Source organism: Parasteatoda tepidariorum, chromosome 4 (assembly GCF_043381705.1).
Source record: "Parasteatoda tepidariorum isolate YZ-2023 chromosome 4, CAS_Ptep_4.0, whole genome shotgun sequence".
Classification (NCBI taxonomy): Eukaryota; Metazoa; Arthropoda; class Arachnida; order Araneae; family Theridiidae; genus Parasteatoda; species Parasteatoda tepidariorum.
Window position 1 is genome coordinate 90240055 of NC_092207.1, and position 16209 is coordinate 90256263.

Sequence of the window (16209 nt, forward strand, 5' to 3'; positions counted from 1 at the left end):
ATTTATTCAAGAAATATAACACATGAATATATATTTTTAGTCCTAGAAATTTTATTTTTTCTGACGTCAATTTATGCACCCAACATACCATTTATTTTCTATAATATAATATTAAAAAAAGATAAGCGATCAACTTGTACACCAAGATATATGGTACATGAAATAATTTACCGTACGAACTTAGTTTTCTAAATAACAGCATTTTGTGTGATTTAACTTTTTGTAACAAAATTTTTCTTAAAAAAAACTTGTCAAAATATATAGAAAAACACACTAAAAAGTATAAAGCTCCTTAAATTCATTTTCGCGGAATAATTCGAAAGGTGGATTTGCAGTGAACTGCCACTTGAGTGCTGCTCCAGGGGACCAAAGGGAGGAGTTTCAGAAGCCGATTTAATTTTCAAACAAACCAACCTCTTTTATTGCTGAGATAGTAGAAGATGTCTATCTGATAAAATTAACACATTTTATTCATCCTTTGATTTCCAGGTGACTTCTTTCATACACAGCATAAGATCTGAGAGTAAAACTAACTTCTGTATACCAGAGCAATGGTACTTGTACTTTCCACCAAAAAAGCTTATCAATGTAGGGGAAGGGACAGATTCCCAATTACTACTTCATATCAATCAGCATACATATTATGCCCACACAAGATTGAGTGCAAGCAAAGTTAATTTTAAGGAATTATTTTTAAAAAAAATTTGCATTTGTAAATGTGGCATGCCTTATTTTTGCACAACCTTTGATGCATCTTAGCGTTCTCATCAGGGGACCAACGGGGATATAGTGTGACGCCTATAGAAATAGTAATTATTATTATTTTGGCTGCAAATTTGAACCTGCACTATTTAAGTCTTACTTAGGTTAACTTGATCAGCTTTTTGCAATGGAGAAACCATTTGCAACACTAATTTCATAATTTGTTCTGCTAGAAATTAAAAAAATTTTTTTAACTATGCCTTTATATCTCTAAAATATTTTAGCCCCAAATATGAAAACAAAAATAATTTCATGTATACTAACAAAAAACAAACAAACAGTTATAACATTTGATTCTCTGTCAAGTTTGCAGCATACATATATAACCAAATCAGTTAGCAACCCATTATGTCATATTAAAAGTGAGGTTTTGAAACATCACTGCCAGCTACACTTGTACTTTTATACTTTGTGTGTTTAAGTAAATAAAATATATACATTTTATTGCAAATAAGTTAAAATTTAATTACTAAAAGTATTAAACTGAATATATAAAGTCCATACAAATATTTTGTGTCACATAAATGACATATTTTGAGTAACAATTGCAACTGAGCATTTATTCAAAATTTCTAAAGGATAATTGAGGCTATAGTTTTACTAATTTTATAATTGAAAAATTTGGGTATAAGTTAGAAATATATTATAGGCTTGGAAATTTAACACAGAATTAGTAGAGTTTTTCCATACTTGTGATCAATTTCGACCATTTGACATATAAGTATAGTTTTAGAACTTAAATGAAACTACAAAAAGTAAATATTGATTTACAAGTATCTAACCTGTCAGCTAATATTTGATTGCAAACTTTTATTTATTGTTTATACCACTAATCTAATTTTAATAAATTCGTCTATTTTTTTAAATAAAGTAATTAATAAGAATGCCTAAAAAAGAGAAAAACAAGCTGGCATTTGGCATGAACTCTTTTATTGATTACTAAACAAAGAATGCTCATAAAAACAATTAAAATATTTCAATAAAAAATAATAGCTTCTATAAATTACATCTTTATTATAATGACTTTATAATCATATATTTAAACAATATAACTGGATGTCAACAAATTCTAAGACAGAAAAACACCTAAGAAACACTTATATCAATTATTCAGTCATAAAAAGGAACTGATTGAATATTAAAGCTTTTAATCAATAAAAGCTTCAGAGCTGAAAGTAAAAAATAGAAAAATTGAAGATTTGTGCCTATTTTTTTAAGAGAAAAAAACAATTCATGAAATAAAGTGATTAGGAAACACAAAGTGCTAAAAAAAAATCTTGAATGAATAAATAATTGAGTGGAATACATCGAATCTGAAACAAAAGTATATTTAAAATCAAAACTTCTATTGAAAATTTAAGTTGAACAGTGACTTTCAATGTTTTAATTCTACACAGAAGAGCCCTTTAAGAAATATCTAAAATTTTTTGAGGTAAATTGATTTCAGATGGAATTTAACACACAAGTAAACATGAAAAATAAATAGTTAAATAAAATTATCAAATTCACAATTAGTTCTAAATTTTAAGTAACACACTCAAGCAGATATTATAACAAATTAATGACATTAGTTGGCAGTTATTAAGAATTTAAAAAGAATCATTTTAAAAATTAAACATGATAATTATATTTTTTAATAATTACTCTATGCTGTTTTCAGTAAGACACTTATATTTTAAACTAGCCATATTCTCTGAATAATAATTCAATTTACTATTTTTTTCCAACATTTAATAACACATTAACAATTTATATATATATACTCAATAGAATATTTCTTGTATATATTATGACTAAATCTACAGAGTTTACACCAAACACACCAAGTTTTGAAATATTTACATTATAGAATTTCTCAAATATTCTAATTAAATAAATATAATTTTGTACAACCAAAACAAGAATCAAGCAACAAAATATTAAAGTCAATAATTGTATTTAGGAATGTAGTTGTACAAATAACATTCTTCTAGGATAAAAAAAATATATAAAAAATGATATTAATTTAGAAGACAGGGATGTAATTATCAATTTTTGCTCGGTGGCGCTGTGCAACACACTCTGAGATCCAAACAATATTTCTGCACTCCTGTTCCTTCAGCTTAACATAAGCATAAAATACTCCATAGTGGAATTGTTGAAGGAATGCACTGCTATTTAAACGAACCTGATAATAAAGAAAATATATATATAAATACTAACATAACAATATGTTAACAATTCATAATTACTAACATGTTTAAATTCTTTGATACTGTAATTTCAAACATGAAAAGTTTGTCGCAACTTTTTTCTCCCGATTTAATTCATTATTTATTCCTTTTGGTATTTAAATTAATTGAACTTTGTTAAATTGATGGGTAAATTTTATTTAAGTTCACTTATTTTCAGTTTTACGGATTCAAAATGTTTCTTTTTATGCAATTTGGATTCGATGTTTGATAGGAAACTTTATTTTTGTTTTAAATTTATCTTCTAGAGAGGGAATTAATATGTCACCACCTATCACTTTCCCGCTTACTCCTGTATTCTGTAAGCGTTCCCTTCTTACAGCATCATTCTTTCCAAACCTGGTTGGAGTAATTTATCTTTTTATTTGACCTTTTTGGTGAGATTTCTCAAGAACTTGCTTTAATCAGCTAATTACATTTCCAGGTGATTTTACATTTATTTTTCTTGACAAATACTCCAGGGTATCATTAAATTGATTGGTTTGAGCAGAAGTGAAGTGTGCGACTCTCAACAACAGACAAAAGTAGTTATTATAGTTAAAAAGATTATTTCTGGGCAGAGTGGACATTATATAAAATAATAAAACAGGATATATTTTATTTTAAACAAATGAACATTTGACTTTTCAAATTTTTGTACAGAAAGCACTTTGTACAAGATAAAATCCAGGTTTTAGTTATCTAGAATTAATATTTATAACTAACATAAAATTTAAATTAAATTCTGGTAGCTTTTCACTCTATTAGTAGAATAATAACATACTTTCAAGAAAGCGAGTAATTAAGTATTATATAATCTGCATAATAATTGTAACACACAATAACTATACGAAAATTTATGATAAAATTTAATGTGATAGTAAACATGAAATATACATTCAGTAAAATTACAAATTGAAAATTTTAAAACATTTATGATATTTTAAAACATTAATGAAAGCTACTATGTATATAAGAACTGTTTTTCAATACTATACTTGAGGAATTAGATTATTCCAAAATATTTTAAAAAATAAATGCTATATTCATTTCATAATAACGATTTTAATTTATTATTTCTTTTTATTTTGAGGTAAACAGGAGAAAATCTTCACAAAAATTCATAATAGCCACTCTCCTATGTTTCATTTACACGTTTATTTATATTCAGCCAGAGATTATTATTTATTTTTTTAACTACTAAAACCTGAAAAATAGAGAATTCTTCAAGAGGTGTAGAAAATAATTACTTCATGTTCAAAGAATTTGTCCTCTAGTGTCTTTTCTCCAGGATTAGTTCCAGCACCTTCAAAAAGCATTGAGTATTCCTAGCAAAGAAAAATTATGCATCAATTCACAGAAATTTATATGAACTTTAAAACAATAAACAAAAAAACTTTTGAGAATTTCTAATTATAAAGGAAAAGAAAATCTTAAAAATAGCATTACACTAATGACTAAAAATTTAAAAAACAAGTTTCACATTTCTTGATTAGCTGAATAAAATTTACTATTATTTATTTATTATATTTAATAAATTTATAATTATGTAATTTACCANATTGTTAGCGAAACACAGTAACTAAATTTTCAGAACATATAATGAAAAATTCAAATTCAAATTCGAAATAATTTTAATAAAGATTTTTCTATGATAATTTAATATTTTAATTTAGTGAGAATCTTGCCCTTCTGCACATAGATTTTATCTTAGGTTCCAATTTGGTTAGCTTCAGTCTCAAGACTCCCCGTTGTGTTATATCCAGAACGATTTGTTTTTTTTACCAATAAAATTATTTACAGCACTAAATCCACATTCAGCTAAATATGAAGATGGAATCGGTAACAATAGTTTTCTTGCACATTTGATTGAATTTGGGTATTTGTTTTCTGTTTCCTCACGAAGCCATGCCATCACTCCTTTCATATTAAATAAAGTTTTAACTGACTCATCATTTTGCATTACTGCAAGTTCTTGAGATATTTGATATGTCAGACAAATCCACTAACATGGACTGCAACATCCATGTTGGAAAATAAATTTGTCTTAAATCAGAATATCTTTCTTTTAAATCAGCCGATAGAATTTTCAGATGATAGACAATAACAAGTAAAGCGGTATCATTTACTTCACATTTTTGGAGCCAATGAAACTGTTCAAAGTTTTTGTTGTTAATATATTTCTGACATAACTCAATAGGGGTAATGAAGCCAAATATCTTCGCTTTTGCATCAACAAGAGTTTTATTTGTTCCTTGAAGTTTCTTATTTAATATATTCAGTTTTTCAAAGATATTGGCTAAACAACTCACAAATGCTTTACCATCGACTGTAAACAGATACTTCATTTCAGATTTGTCGCTTAAAAAATCCATAAGTCACATAATATTTATTGACCGCAATTATTTAAGAATTTGCTTTTTTCTTTCGATTTTGTCACCGAAATCTTGCATTGCATTTAAATGGCCAAGAGCAAAAGGTTTAAACTCATGTCGAGTCCATTTTTGAATTGCCCCCCTTTACCCTCAGATGGCCCCCCCCGTGGGGCGTGGGCCCCACGTTGGGAAACACTGCTTTAGGGGTATCATTAAATTGATTGGTTTGAGCAGAAGTGAAGGGTGCGACTCTCAACAACAGACAAAAGTAGTTATTATAGTTAAAAAGATTACTTCTGAGCAGAGTGAACATTATATAAAATAATAAAACAGGATATATTTTATTTTAAACAAATGAGCATTTGACTTTTCAAATCTTAGTACAGAAAGCACTTTGTGCAAGATAAAATTACTATACATAATTGGCAGGACACAATCCAGGTTATCTAGAATTAATATTCATAACTGACGTAAAATTTAAATTAAATTCTGGTAGCTTTTCACTCTATTAGTAGAATAATAACATACTTTCAAGAAAGCCAGTAATTAAGTATTATACAATCTGCATAATAATTGTAACACACAATAAAAATTCATAATAGCTACTCTCCTCCTATGTTTAATTTACATGTTTATTTATATTCAGCCAGAGATTATTATTTTTTAATTACTAAAACCTGAAAAATAGAGAATTCATCAAGATAGAGGTGTAGAAAATAATTACTTCATGTTCAAAGAATTTGTCCTCTAGTGTCTTTTCTCCAGGATTAGTTCCAGCACCTTCAAAAAGCATTGAGTATTCCTAGCAAAGAAAAATTATGCATCAATTCACAGAAATTTATATGAACTTTAAAACAATAAACAAAAAAACTTTTGAGAATTTCTAATTATAAAGGAAAAGAAAATCTTAAAAATAGCATTACACTAATGACTAAAAATTTAAAAAACAAGTTTCACATTTCTTGATTAGCTGAATAAAATTTACTATTATTTATTTATTATATTTAATAAATTTATAATTATGTAATTTACCAAATTAGAACAATTTTTAAATGCAGAAAGAAATCTATTTAATATAGGCCAATCTAGTTAATATATATAAGATTTAGCTGACTATCATAAGAAGATAACATTTTTATTTATTTAGATATATTTAAAATCTCTTCTATTATAATCATTTAGTTATGTGTTACCTATTTAAATTATCAAACAAATTATAAATTCAGATAAAAATCCATTTTAAAAGTAACTTTTTTCATAAAATCCGAACAAGAGAAACTATCAAAATCTGGTAGACTTTGTAGCTATGCTAAAATATTAATTACTAAGGAAAATTTATAAATTAATAATTATTATAATTTTTTTGTAAATATAAAGCTGAACTTGGAGACATTGTAATAATGGTATATAGATGACGGTATTAGTAGCTAATCCACTATTTTAGCTAGCACATTTTTGCATTTGAAGGTAGATTTCTTTTATTATATTTCAATCTTGCCTGTTTATTAGTAAAATGGAAAGAAGAAAAAAAAAAGAAAGAAATCAAACATACAGCATAGTATTCAGCAACAGCTTTCACATGTTCATATTCATCAGTCTTGGCCAAAGCTTGGAGACCATCAGGATATAGCTTCCCACAATGAGGATAGAGTTTAGCTCTATCTTCTTTAGTTAATTCAGTTCCAAACGAGTTAATGGTTATGATGAAAGCTCGTCGGTCAGCTTCAAACTAAAAGAAAATTGCACATTAAAAATAACTATATTGAAAATAATGAAAAAGAAAACCATATTAGCCTTTCATTAATTGTTATGAAGGTTTCATTGGATTCTATTTTATCTAATCATATTTTTGATATTTTGAATTTACTTTAATGCAGTTTATAGAGCCAGAAAAGTCTATTTAACTGTTTGGAATGTGGAGCTGAAACAGGGAGGTTACTACAATCATCTGTAGCTCGAGATGTGAGCTCAAGCTCATTTATAAATGTCTGAGCCCAACTAAAGCAAAAGACTTTTAAAACACAAGTACGATATTTATATAATTTTTTTCCCCATCCTAAACTTCAGGTTTGGAATGTTAGATAAAGGGTAATTTTTACAGGGATATGAGATCCCTCTTTCAATATGATGACATTTAATAATATTTTATGCTTAAAAATTAAACCACATAATTTTTGTGTATCTGTTTTGTTTGAATCATGTATTAAAATGTAATAACTGGCTGGAAAGCTTCTTTCAATTACAGACCTTGTTGGGCCGAGGTTTCCAGACTGAGCCTGTTTCATTGCAAATAAACAATGAGAATGGAAAAGCAAATGCTTTGCACACGGTAATAAATATTATAGAAAAAAAAATTATCTTTGTCTGTCTTTTAATTACCTTTTCCAGTTAAGAACAATAACCCATTTTTTGTTCAACACATAGTTTTGTTGTTAGCTAATCTTATTATATGTTACTTTTAAGTAACATTAATTGTTCATGACTATGATAAAAATACATTAAAAATGTGGTAAGGCAAATATCATTTACAGTTCTCCACCAAATCATTTTTAACTATAATTCATTTACGTATGTCATGCAACAACTTATCTAATTTTATACATTTTCTTACGTGATAATGGGAGAGAAAGAGATTGTAGCACATTAATTCCTTCCAAGTAGAAAAATTAGATAAACTAAACTCAGCGGCGTGACAGCCCTTGAGGTCCAAGGCCTACTGTGCTCATCTCAGTTTTCTTGACCTTGGGCTCTAGGGTGCAGAAACAGATGTTCCGGTCAGGTGGTCAGCCGAACGCGGAACCCCCAGTGTTTAGTTCCCAAGCATGCTTGGTACTCATTTATCGACCCACTGAAGGGATGAAAGGCTGAAGAAAAATTAGATGGTTTCTTAAAAAAAAATTAGATTTTTTTTATGCTTTAAAATTTTCTGCAAAATATTGAGAATTTCTGTGCAGGTTGTGCATGTACGTGTCAACATACTACCAGTGTGTTGCTTACAACAATAAATAAAGTCCAGTTAAGCATATTTTCCATAAAGTTTGATTTAAGCATTGAATAAAAATCTATAACAAACATGCTAAAATTACACAAACATTTTATTGGAGTCAAACTAAGAACATATCAGATAATAAGGAGACACCTAAATTATAATGGATATTTAAAATAAATATTCATTTTAAAACTTACTGCCAAAATCTCACACATAACTTCAGCAGTGATTCCACCCAGTTCTTTGCAAAAATTGTAGAAAGCTTCAAGATAAGCCTGAAAAAAAAGTTAAATGTTAGGAAGATAGTCATCAATCAAGTGTTCATTTAATTTTAACTCACTGCTTTTTTTAATAAAAAGATAATTCACAAATAACACTAGCAATTTAAAGATGCCTACTGAGTAATTATTAACAATTAATCTCATCTACATCAAATATTTTCAGTTTTAACACATTTTATTTTTCAAATTTGGTTTTAATAATTTTATCAATTTAAAGGTCTTATGAACCATTCTTTATAATTAATCTTGTCTTTCTTTTATCAGATATGCAATCAAACAGTATAGAAGAAAAACTATTTTTTCCATGATAATGGAGATAATTATTCGATGCATATATATCTGATAAGAAATATTAAACTATATTTCACAATACTTTCTCAAAAGACTAAAAGAGATTACAATATAAAGGCTGCTACAGCTACAATAATATAATTTTAATAGAAATGCACATGAATCCTTACGAATAATAAAATAAGACGTCTTAAATGAAAAATAATTAATAATAAGACGTAATAAAAATAATAAGACGTACATTTCAAATGAAAAATAATTAATTGTCTTCAATAATTGTAATTATACATAACTTACTATCATAAGGGTCATTCACAATATGTATAAGAAAAACTAGAGGACATCAAAAACTGAAAATTTAATTTTGGAATGGGAAAACAATTATTTGCATTGGTTTCTTTGTTTGCTATTTTATAAACTTCAAATACATTTATCATACTAACCCCCATTAAAAAATACACACTTCAAAAAATCGTTAATAAAGTTGTTTAGGATTTGAATACGTTTAAAAGAGGAATCGTAAAGGCACATAAAAAATATAGTAGTGCCTTAATATACAAACCTTTATTTTTTTATATTTTCTAATAAAAGTGTGTATGCACTACAAAATAAAGATTTTGAGATTAAGAAGAAAATTCCTAAACACGTTTAGATTTTTTATTTCATCCTCACCTTTTTCGAGGGTTTTTTTCTTCCTTTTTATATGTGTGAAACATAGAGAGTAATTAAAATTTTTTCCCTGTCAAAAACAATACACCTAAGGCTCTTATACTTATATCAACAAACACATTTGAGAGTTGGTACTTGACACTAATAAAACCTTAATGTCAAAATTATAGAGAATAATTCTGTTTTACCCCACAGAAAAAAAGGACTTTGGAGGCACCCACATATATATCGACTCACGCATTTGAAGAGTTGGTACTAAACACCAATCAATTCACTTTCCCAACCCTTTTAATAAGCAAAATTTAGAGCATTATTTGTATTTTGCTCCTTTTAAAACTCGACTGTCACCCATATTTATACCAACTAGCACAGAAGAGCTGATACTACACACAATCAAATTGACTTTTTAAATCTTCTTAATATTTAAAGAAATCTTCAACTCTGAGAAGTCAGAATATAAAAACTTTAAAAAAAAGAGAGAGAGATTTACTATGAAGAGACATTATTATTCGTAAATCAAATAAATGTAAATTAAATGGTAATAAAAGTGGCTGAAATTGATTTACTTGATTTAAAAATGAAAACATATCTACCTTATATAAAGTGTTTCTGATGATTTCAATGTTCATTTCATCAAGATCCTGCTCTGAGATACAATCAACAAAAAATGGAGCTGAAAAGGAAATAATGAATCTTTATACAGATTAATTGAAAACTTATTTTTATTCATCAATTCCACATTGAATGCACATGATTTGTAAAGAACGTGATAGAAAAATGTTATTTTTTCTTAAAATTTTAGAAAAGCACTGATGATTTAAATATGGATAAAATTAGTTAACAAATTTAAATATTGAGTACTGAAAATCAAATTCGTAAAGACAAACTAATGTTAGCAGACGAATTATATATAAAAAAAAAGAAACAGTATTAACTGATTAATGTAACAGGATATCAAGTTATCTGTTGCATCACTCATAAATATACCCATTTAAAAAAAAAGAGTAAATGATATACACACACACAAAAAGAAAAGCTCTAATTATATGTTTACCTAATGGTGTGTCAACTATTACAGCATTATATAGTTCTGCAGGAGTAGATGCAATATGGATAGCTTCCATCTGATCAAAACTTCCCAACGGATGACATTTAGGAATCAATTCAGATATTGGCCGTTGATGCAATGTGCCGGTAATGAGAAGAATTATATTGTCAATCATATAGCTGTACCTAAAATTTATAACATGCAAAAATTTTTTTTAAAGGAGAAATATAAGTACTGTAAAATATGATGAAAAAAATCCCAATCAACAGATATTAGATGACAAGTAAGCATTGTAATTAGAACATTCAATATCTTAATATTAACCCCTTAACTGCCAAGTAAAATTAACGTGATTCACTCCCCAGTGCCATCGTTTTTTGCTCAAGTGCACTTTCTTACACGGTGTTTTGGTGGGGGAAATGATGCACGCTTTGCAATTTAAAAACAGTTTAATTTTACAGGACAAGAAAAAGGAAAGAAAGAAAATACAAAATTTAAATTAAATAATAAAAATACAATATAAAAGATGTTAAAACTTAGTTGTTGTATGATAAATCCTGAAACATGGTTGGACACATAAACCAATGTCACATTCATCGCACTGATAGCAGGATTCACAAAGAATTTTTTTCTTGAACAAACAGCACATTTTCGCGATGCATTTTTCTTTGAAGACGTTGATGGAAAGAATAGAAAGGACCAAATACATACGGGAAACAAAAGCGAAAAAAAAAAATAAACCCGACCTTATTCAAATAAATACACACAAGCGATTAATACGATATCACTTTTTCATAACATCCTTTTCCCATTCCCCACCTCCGAAATTAGTAATACATTCGCAAAGCAAACATTTTCAAGGCAATTTTACTGAATTCTGAACTAGGGGGTGTAGTTCTATTTATAGCAACGCAATGCAAAGCACCGTACTTTGGGAAAGCGTATATATACGCCTGCGGCAGTTAACGCATCGTCTGGCCGAGACGTATATATACGCTCGCGTCAGTTAAGGGGTTAAGTTAAGATACACTGCTCACTAAATTATTTTAAAAATTTAAGACTTAAAATTAATAATTACCAGAAAAATAATATGAAAATTAATAATTACCAGAAAAAAATAAATAACTGCCAAATAAAATTTAGAAAAGCATCTCATTTCAATTTATGCTTTTCATTATAATAAGCATAACACAAATTTACTACTGTATGGCGGTACCTTCACAAATTCAACTTTAGAAAAAACGGCAGTTTTTCAAAATACTTTTTATTAAAATTTTATTTTTGTATTCCGTAAGAAACGATAAATCCATATAATGTCTAAATTTTCACAAAATAGGTATCTAGACAGACCCCTGACACTGTTCAACAAGAATTAAACAAAACAAAAAAATTGATCTTGTCTTATTATTACATTTTTTAAAGAATTATAAAAAAAATTATCAGAACATGTTGAGAATATAGTTGGTGATGATCTGTGTTATTTCAATAATTTTTAGGGACATTGATTTGACTTTAAAATACTTTTTTCTTTAAGAAAATCAAGCTGGTTTTTAAAAAAACTTTCTGGTATAAAACATGGCTTAAGTCAGCTAACCCTGCTTTTCAAACAAGCCTTGTACATTGCTTTATGATTTAAAGAAATTAAATTTATTCTGATTCATTTAACCTCACAATTGGTCATCTTTATAATAATTTCTAATATTCGTATGGTAAATTAAAAAGGACAATACAGTCATGCAGAGAAATTTAGAAACACTTATGTAGTAGGGAAACAATTATTACGTGATATAATCCAAAAATGTTGAAAGAGGTTCAACTGCTTGATTCCTGATGTGAAGAAATTCAATGACCAACTTTTCTCTCAACTTGTCTTCAATGATGCTGACTGTTAACGGGCTGGGCTCATTGGCTAAGAAATTTCCATAGTCAGTACTTTGTAAATGTACTTTTAAATCTGAAATAATAAAAGTATTAATGAAAAAGAAATATTATTGAAATACTATATCATATGATTGTTTAACAGTCAATATCAAAATCTAACACAAATGATAGATAGTCACTATAACATATAAATAATTCAAATAAGATTTAAGAATTAATTATGTAATGTTTAAGTTTGATAAAATAAAAGGTAGGCTAACTTTAATTGTTGTTTTTTACTTTTTCACTATCTATTAACCAGGGTGGCAGAAACTTTTTTTTAAAAATAATAAAAAGCTTATTCAGCGAAAAACTCCAATTTTAACTTTTAATTTTAAAAATATATTTATAGTAGCTAATTATTGTTAATATATGTTTTAGATTGTTTTTCATGAAAATGATTTTTTACGCTTTACACAATCTTCAAAATACTGAGTTTAATTCCAATTTAAGAAAAAAATTATAGAAATAGTTTATATTTAATGATAGGGCATTCCTTTTATATTTGGTGATTTTCTAATGCTAAGATAGGTACCAAAGAGTATTATGTTTAAGTTATGTTTTTCACAAATATTTTTAAAGCATCACTGATCTAAATGTTTTACTATTTAATACTTATAATTTATAATCAAGAAATAAATAATATTAATCAGAAATATTAACATAAACGCTATTTTACTATTGATGTTAATTTATCAACATATATCCAAAGACACGCATATTAAATAGTTAACAAAACTGTAATTTTGTTATAAAATATCATAACCTTCAACTAAAAAAGAAAAAAAAAAGATTTCTCTTGATATTTTTCTTTGCAGAGATGAGATAAAGATAGGGATACAAAAATAAAGAGATAGCAATATGCAGTAGTAAAATAATAGCAGCAGTTGAAATATGAAAATAAAAAAGACATATATCCGATAATAAGCCAAGAACCAATCGCTTAACGATAAACAAACAGCATCCTGAAGGCAATGTTAATGAAAGCAAAGAATATAACGGTAACGAGTTTCAGCAAAATTGTACAAATGAAATTTGATTTTAAGTGGAGATTTTTGTATCATGATCTGTGGCAGAATAATCACTAATTCTTGGCAGTTTCCAGGCTGCAGCTCACGAGAAACTAGAGAAAAAAAAACATCTCAAAAATGCATCCACTTGAAAATATAACTCATAGCCACCCCCTGACAAATATCTAAATGTTTTTTTTAAAAAAATTTGCAAGTTTAAAATCTATTTGGCGATTGTAGTCAGCTCAACAGATCACAATAAGGAAATATCTCAGTTTTCAAACCAAGGTCAAATCTTCCTCTCTCCAGGGTCAACAACTTCAAAATTATAGTAGAATTTTCAGAATGCTTGTTAATTAGAACAATCTACTTTTTAAATACAAATTAAAGGCAAATTTTAATGCTGGGACAACCTTGAAAACCCTATTGTTATAAAAAGAGATGTTTCATTCAATCTCATTCTTATTATACTTTCGAATTCTAACAATATATGCCTCTAACAATTTTTAGAATTCACATGATATCCTTCCTTCCTTCCTTCCTCAATGGCACGACAGCCCCGGGTGGGCCCTGGCCTTCTCAATCAACTTCCTCCAGGCCTGTCTCTGCCTGGCAGTTGTCTTCCAGTTTGAGACTTTTAAGACTGAAAAGTCTATTCACATGATATAGAAGTTGGAGATATTTCCGAAATGTGATCTGTCGCTCCAACTACAATCGCCAAGGTGCCAAATAGATTTTAATCTTAAAAATTTTTTTTAAACAAAAACACGTAGATGTTTGCCCTGGGGTGGCTACAAGATATACCTTTCGAGTTGGTCCCTTTCTGTGATGTTTTTTTTTTGGCCCGGAAGTTTCCAACCCACTTTTCCGGAAGATTCCAAGACTTTTTACTTTACCACAGAAATCTCCCCTACAAGTCATATTGATGATAAGTAATAAGCCATTCAAAACGTTTTGAAATTCAATATATGGAGAAAATCTTTTTAGTTCAATAGTAAAATTTTTATTAATAAAAACTGCAATNAAAAGATAGCAATATGCAGTAGGCAATAGTAAAATAATAGCAACAGTTGAAATTTGAAAAGAAAAAAAATATATATCCCATAATAAACCAAGAACCAATCGCTTAACGATAAACAAACCTTATCCTGAGGGTAATGTTAATGAAAGCAAAGAATATAACGGTAATGAGTTACAGAGTTTCAGCAAAATTGTATAAATAAAATTTGTTTGCCCGCGAGAAACTTAAAAAAAAAAAAACATCACAAAAATGCATAAACTCAAAAATATAATTCATAGCCACCCCCTGGCAAATATCTAAATGCTTTTTTAAAAAAAATTGCAAGTTTAAAATCTATTTGGCGATTGTAGTCACCTCAACAGATCACAATAAGGAAATATCTCCATTTTCAAACCAAGGCCAAATCTTCCTCTCTCCAAAACTATAGTTGAATTTTCAGAATGCTTGTTAATTAGAACAATCTACTTTTTAAATACAAATTACATGGAAATTTTAATGCTGGAACAACCTTGAAAACCTTATTGTTCTTTATAAAAATAGATGTTTCATTTAATCTCATTCTTATTATACCTTCTAATTTTAACAATATATGCCTCTAACAATTTTTAGCATTCACATGGTGTAGAAGTCGGGGATATTTCCGTATTGTGATCAGTCGCGCCAACTACAATAGCCAAAGTGCCTAATAGATTTTAAACTTGCAAATTAAGAAAAAGCAAAACATGTGGCTACGAGTTATACCTTTCGAGTTGGTCCCTTTTTGTGATGTTTTTTTTTTGGTTTCTCACGGAAATCTCCCCTACAAGTCATATTGATGATAAGTAATAAGCCATTCAAAACGTTTTGAAATTCAATATATGGAGAAAATCTTTTTAGTTCAATAGTAAAATTTTTATTAAAAAAAATGCAATAGCACAAACCCAATCAGGCTATTGAAAAGTAAATTCGTAAGAAAGGCAAAACCTGTTATAAATATATCAATTAATCCATTGCGAAATAATTTTTAAAATGTTAAGTAGGTAACTACTTTACCCGAGACTATTATAACTATTCGATTTTTCTTTAAAAAAAAAAGATTAATTTTTTTTAGCATTAAGAAATTACCTGCTCAATAAATACGTCCTAAAGATATCTGAAATTGCATTGATCATAATTAGAAAAAGAAAAAATATTAAGAATCATTTAACATATTACCTTCTAAAGTTTCACATTGTACAAGATTGTGGTAATCAGCCACTTTCAATATGCCACATTTAAAACCTCTAATTAAACCTTCTAAATAACCATTATCTATATTAAAAAGTATTTCCAACATATCTACTAAGTTTAAAGATTTATTTCAGAAAGAGGTATTGAAAAGACCTAAAGAACTCTCCCAAATATTTAGATTTTTTTGTTTACTTTACGCATGCTCACGGTGTACAATCATATGACAAGCATATAAAATTTTTAGTGTTGAATTTTTCACACGTAACATTTGCAAACTTTATTTTCGGAGGTGATCACTTGAAAAAGACACACTATTTATATTATTTTTGAACAAAAACTGAGTAAATTTATTTTTCAGTTGGTATTGTAGAACTTGTATCAAGTTAGGAGTAGAGCCCTTAATGAAATATAATAAAATAGAAAA

General features: G+C 27.8%; 2 protein-coding genes across 2 annotated transcripts in view; one reads left to right on the forward strand and one right to left on the reverse strand.

Moving 5' to 3' along the window:
- The window catches only part of LOC107442126 (dynein light chain roadblock), a 601383-nt gene that overhangs the window by 576755 nt on the left and 8419 nt on the right, over positions 1-16209 (forward strand). The gene's annotated exons all lie outside the window — the stretch shown is intronic.
- On the reverse strand, positions 1676-16025 carry LOC107442129 (V-type proton ATPase subunit VhaAC39-1). Its single transcript, XM_043039746.2, has 8 exons — positions 15771-16025; positions 12408-12579; positions 10632-10810; positions 10171-10250; positions 8534-8611; positions 6900-7076; positions 6072-6149; positions 1676-2929 (listed from the first exon to the last, which is right to left on the reverse strand). Exons 1-8 carry the CDS (start codon positions 15889-15891, stop codon positions 2768-2770), a joined length of 1047 nt encoding a protein of 348 aa, XP_042895680.1. The 5' UTR covers positions 15892-16025; the 3' UTR covers positions 1676-2767.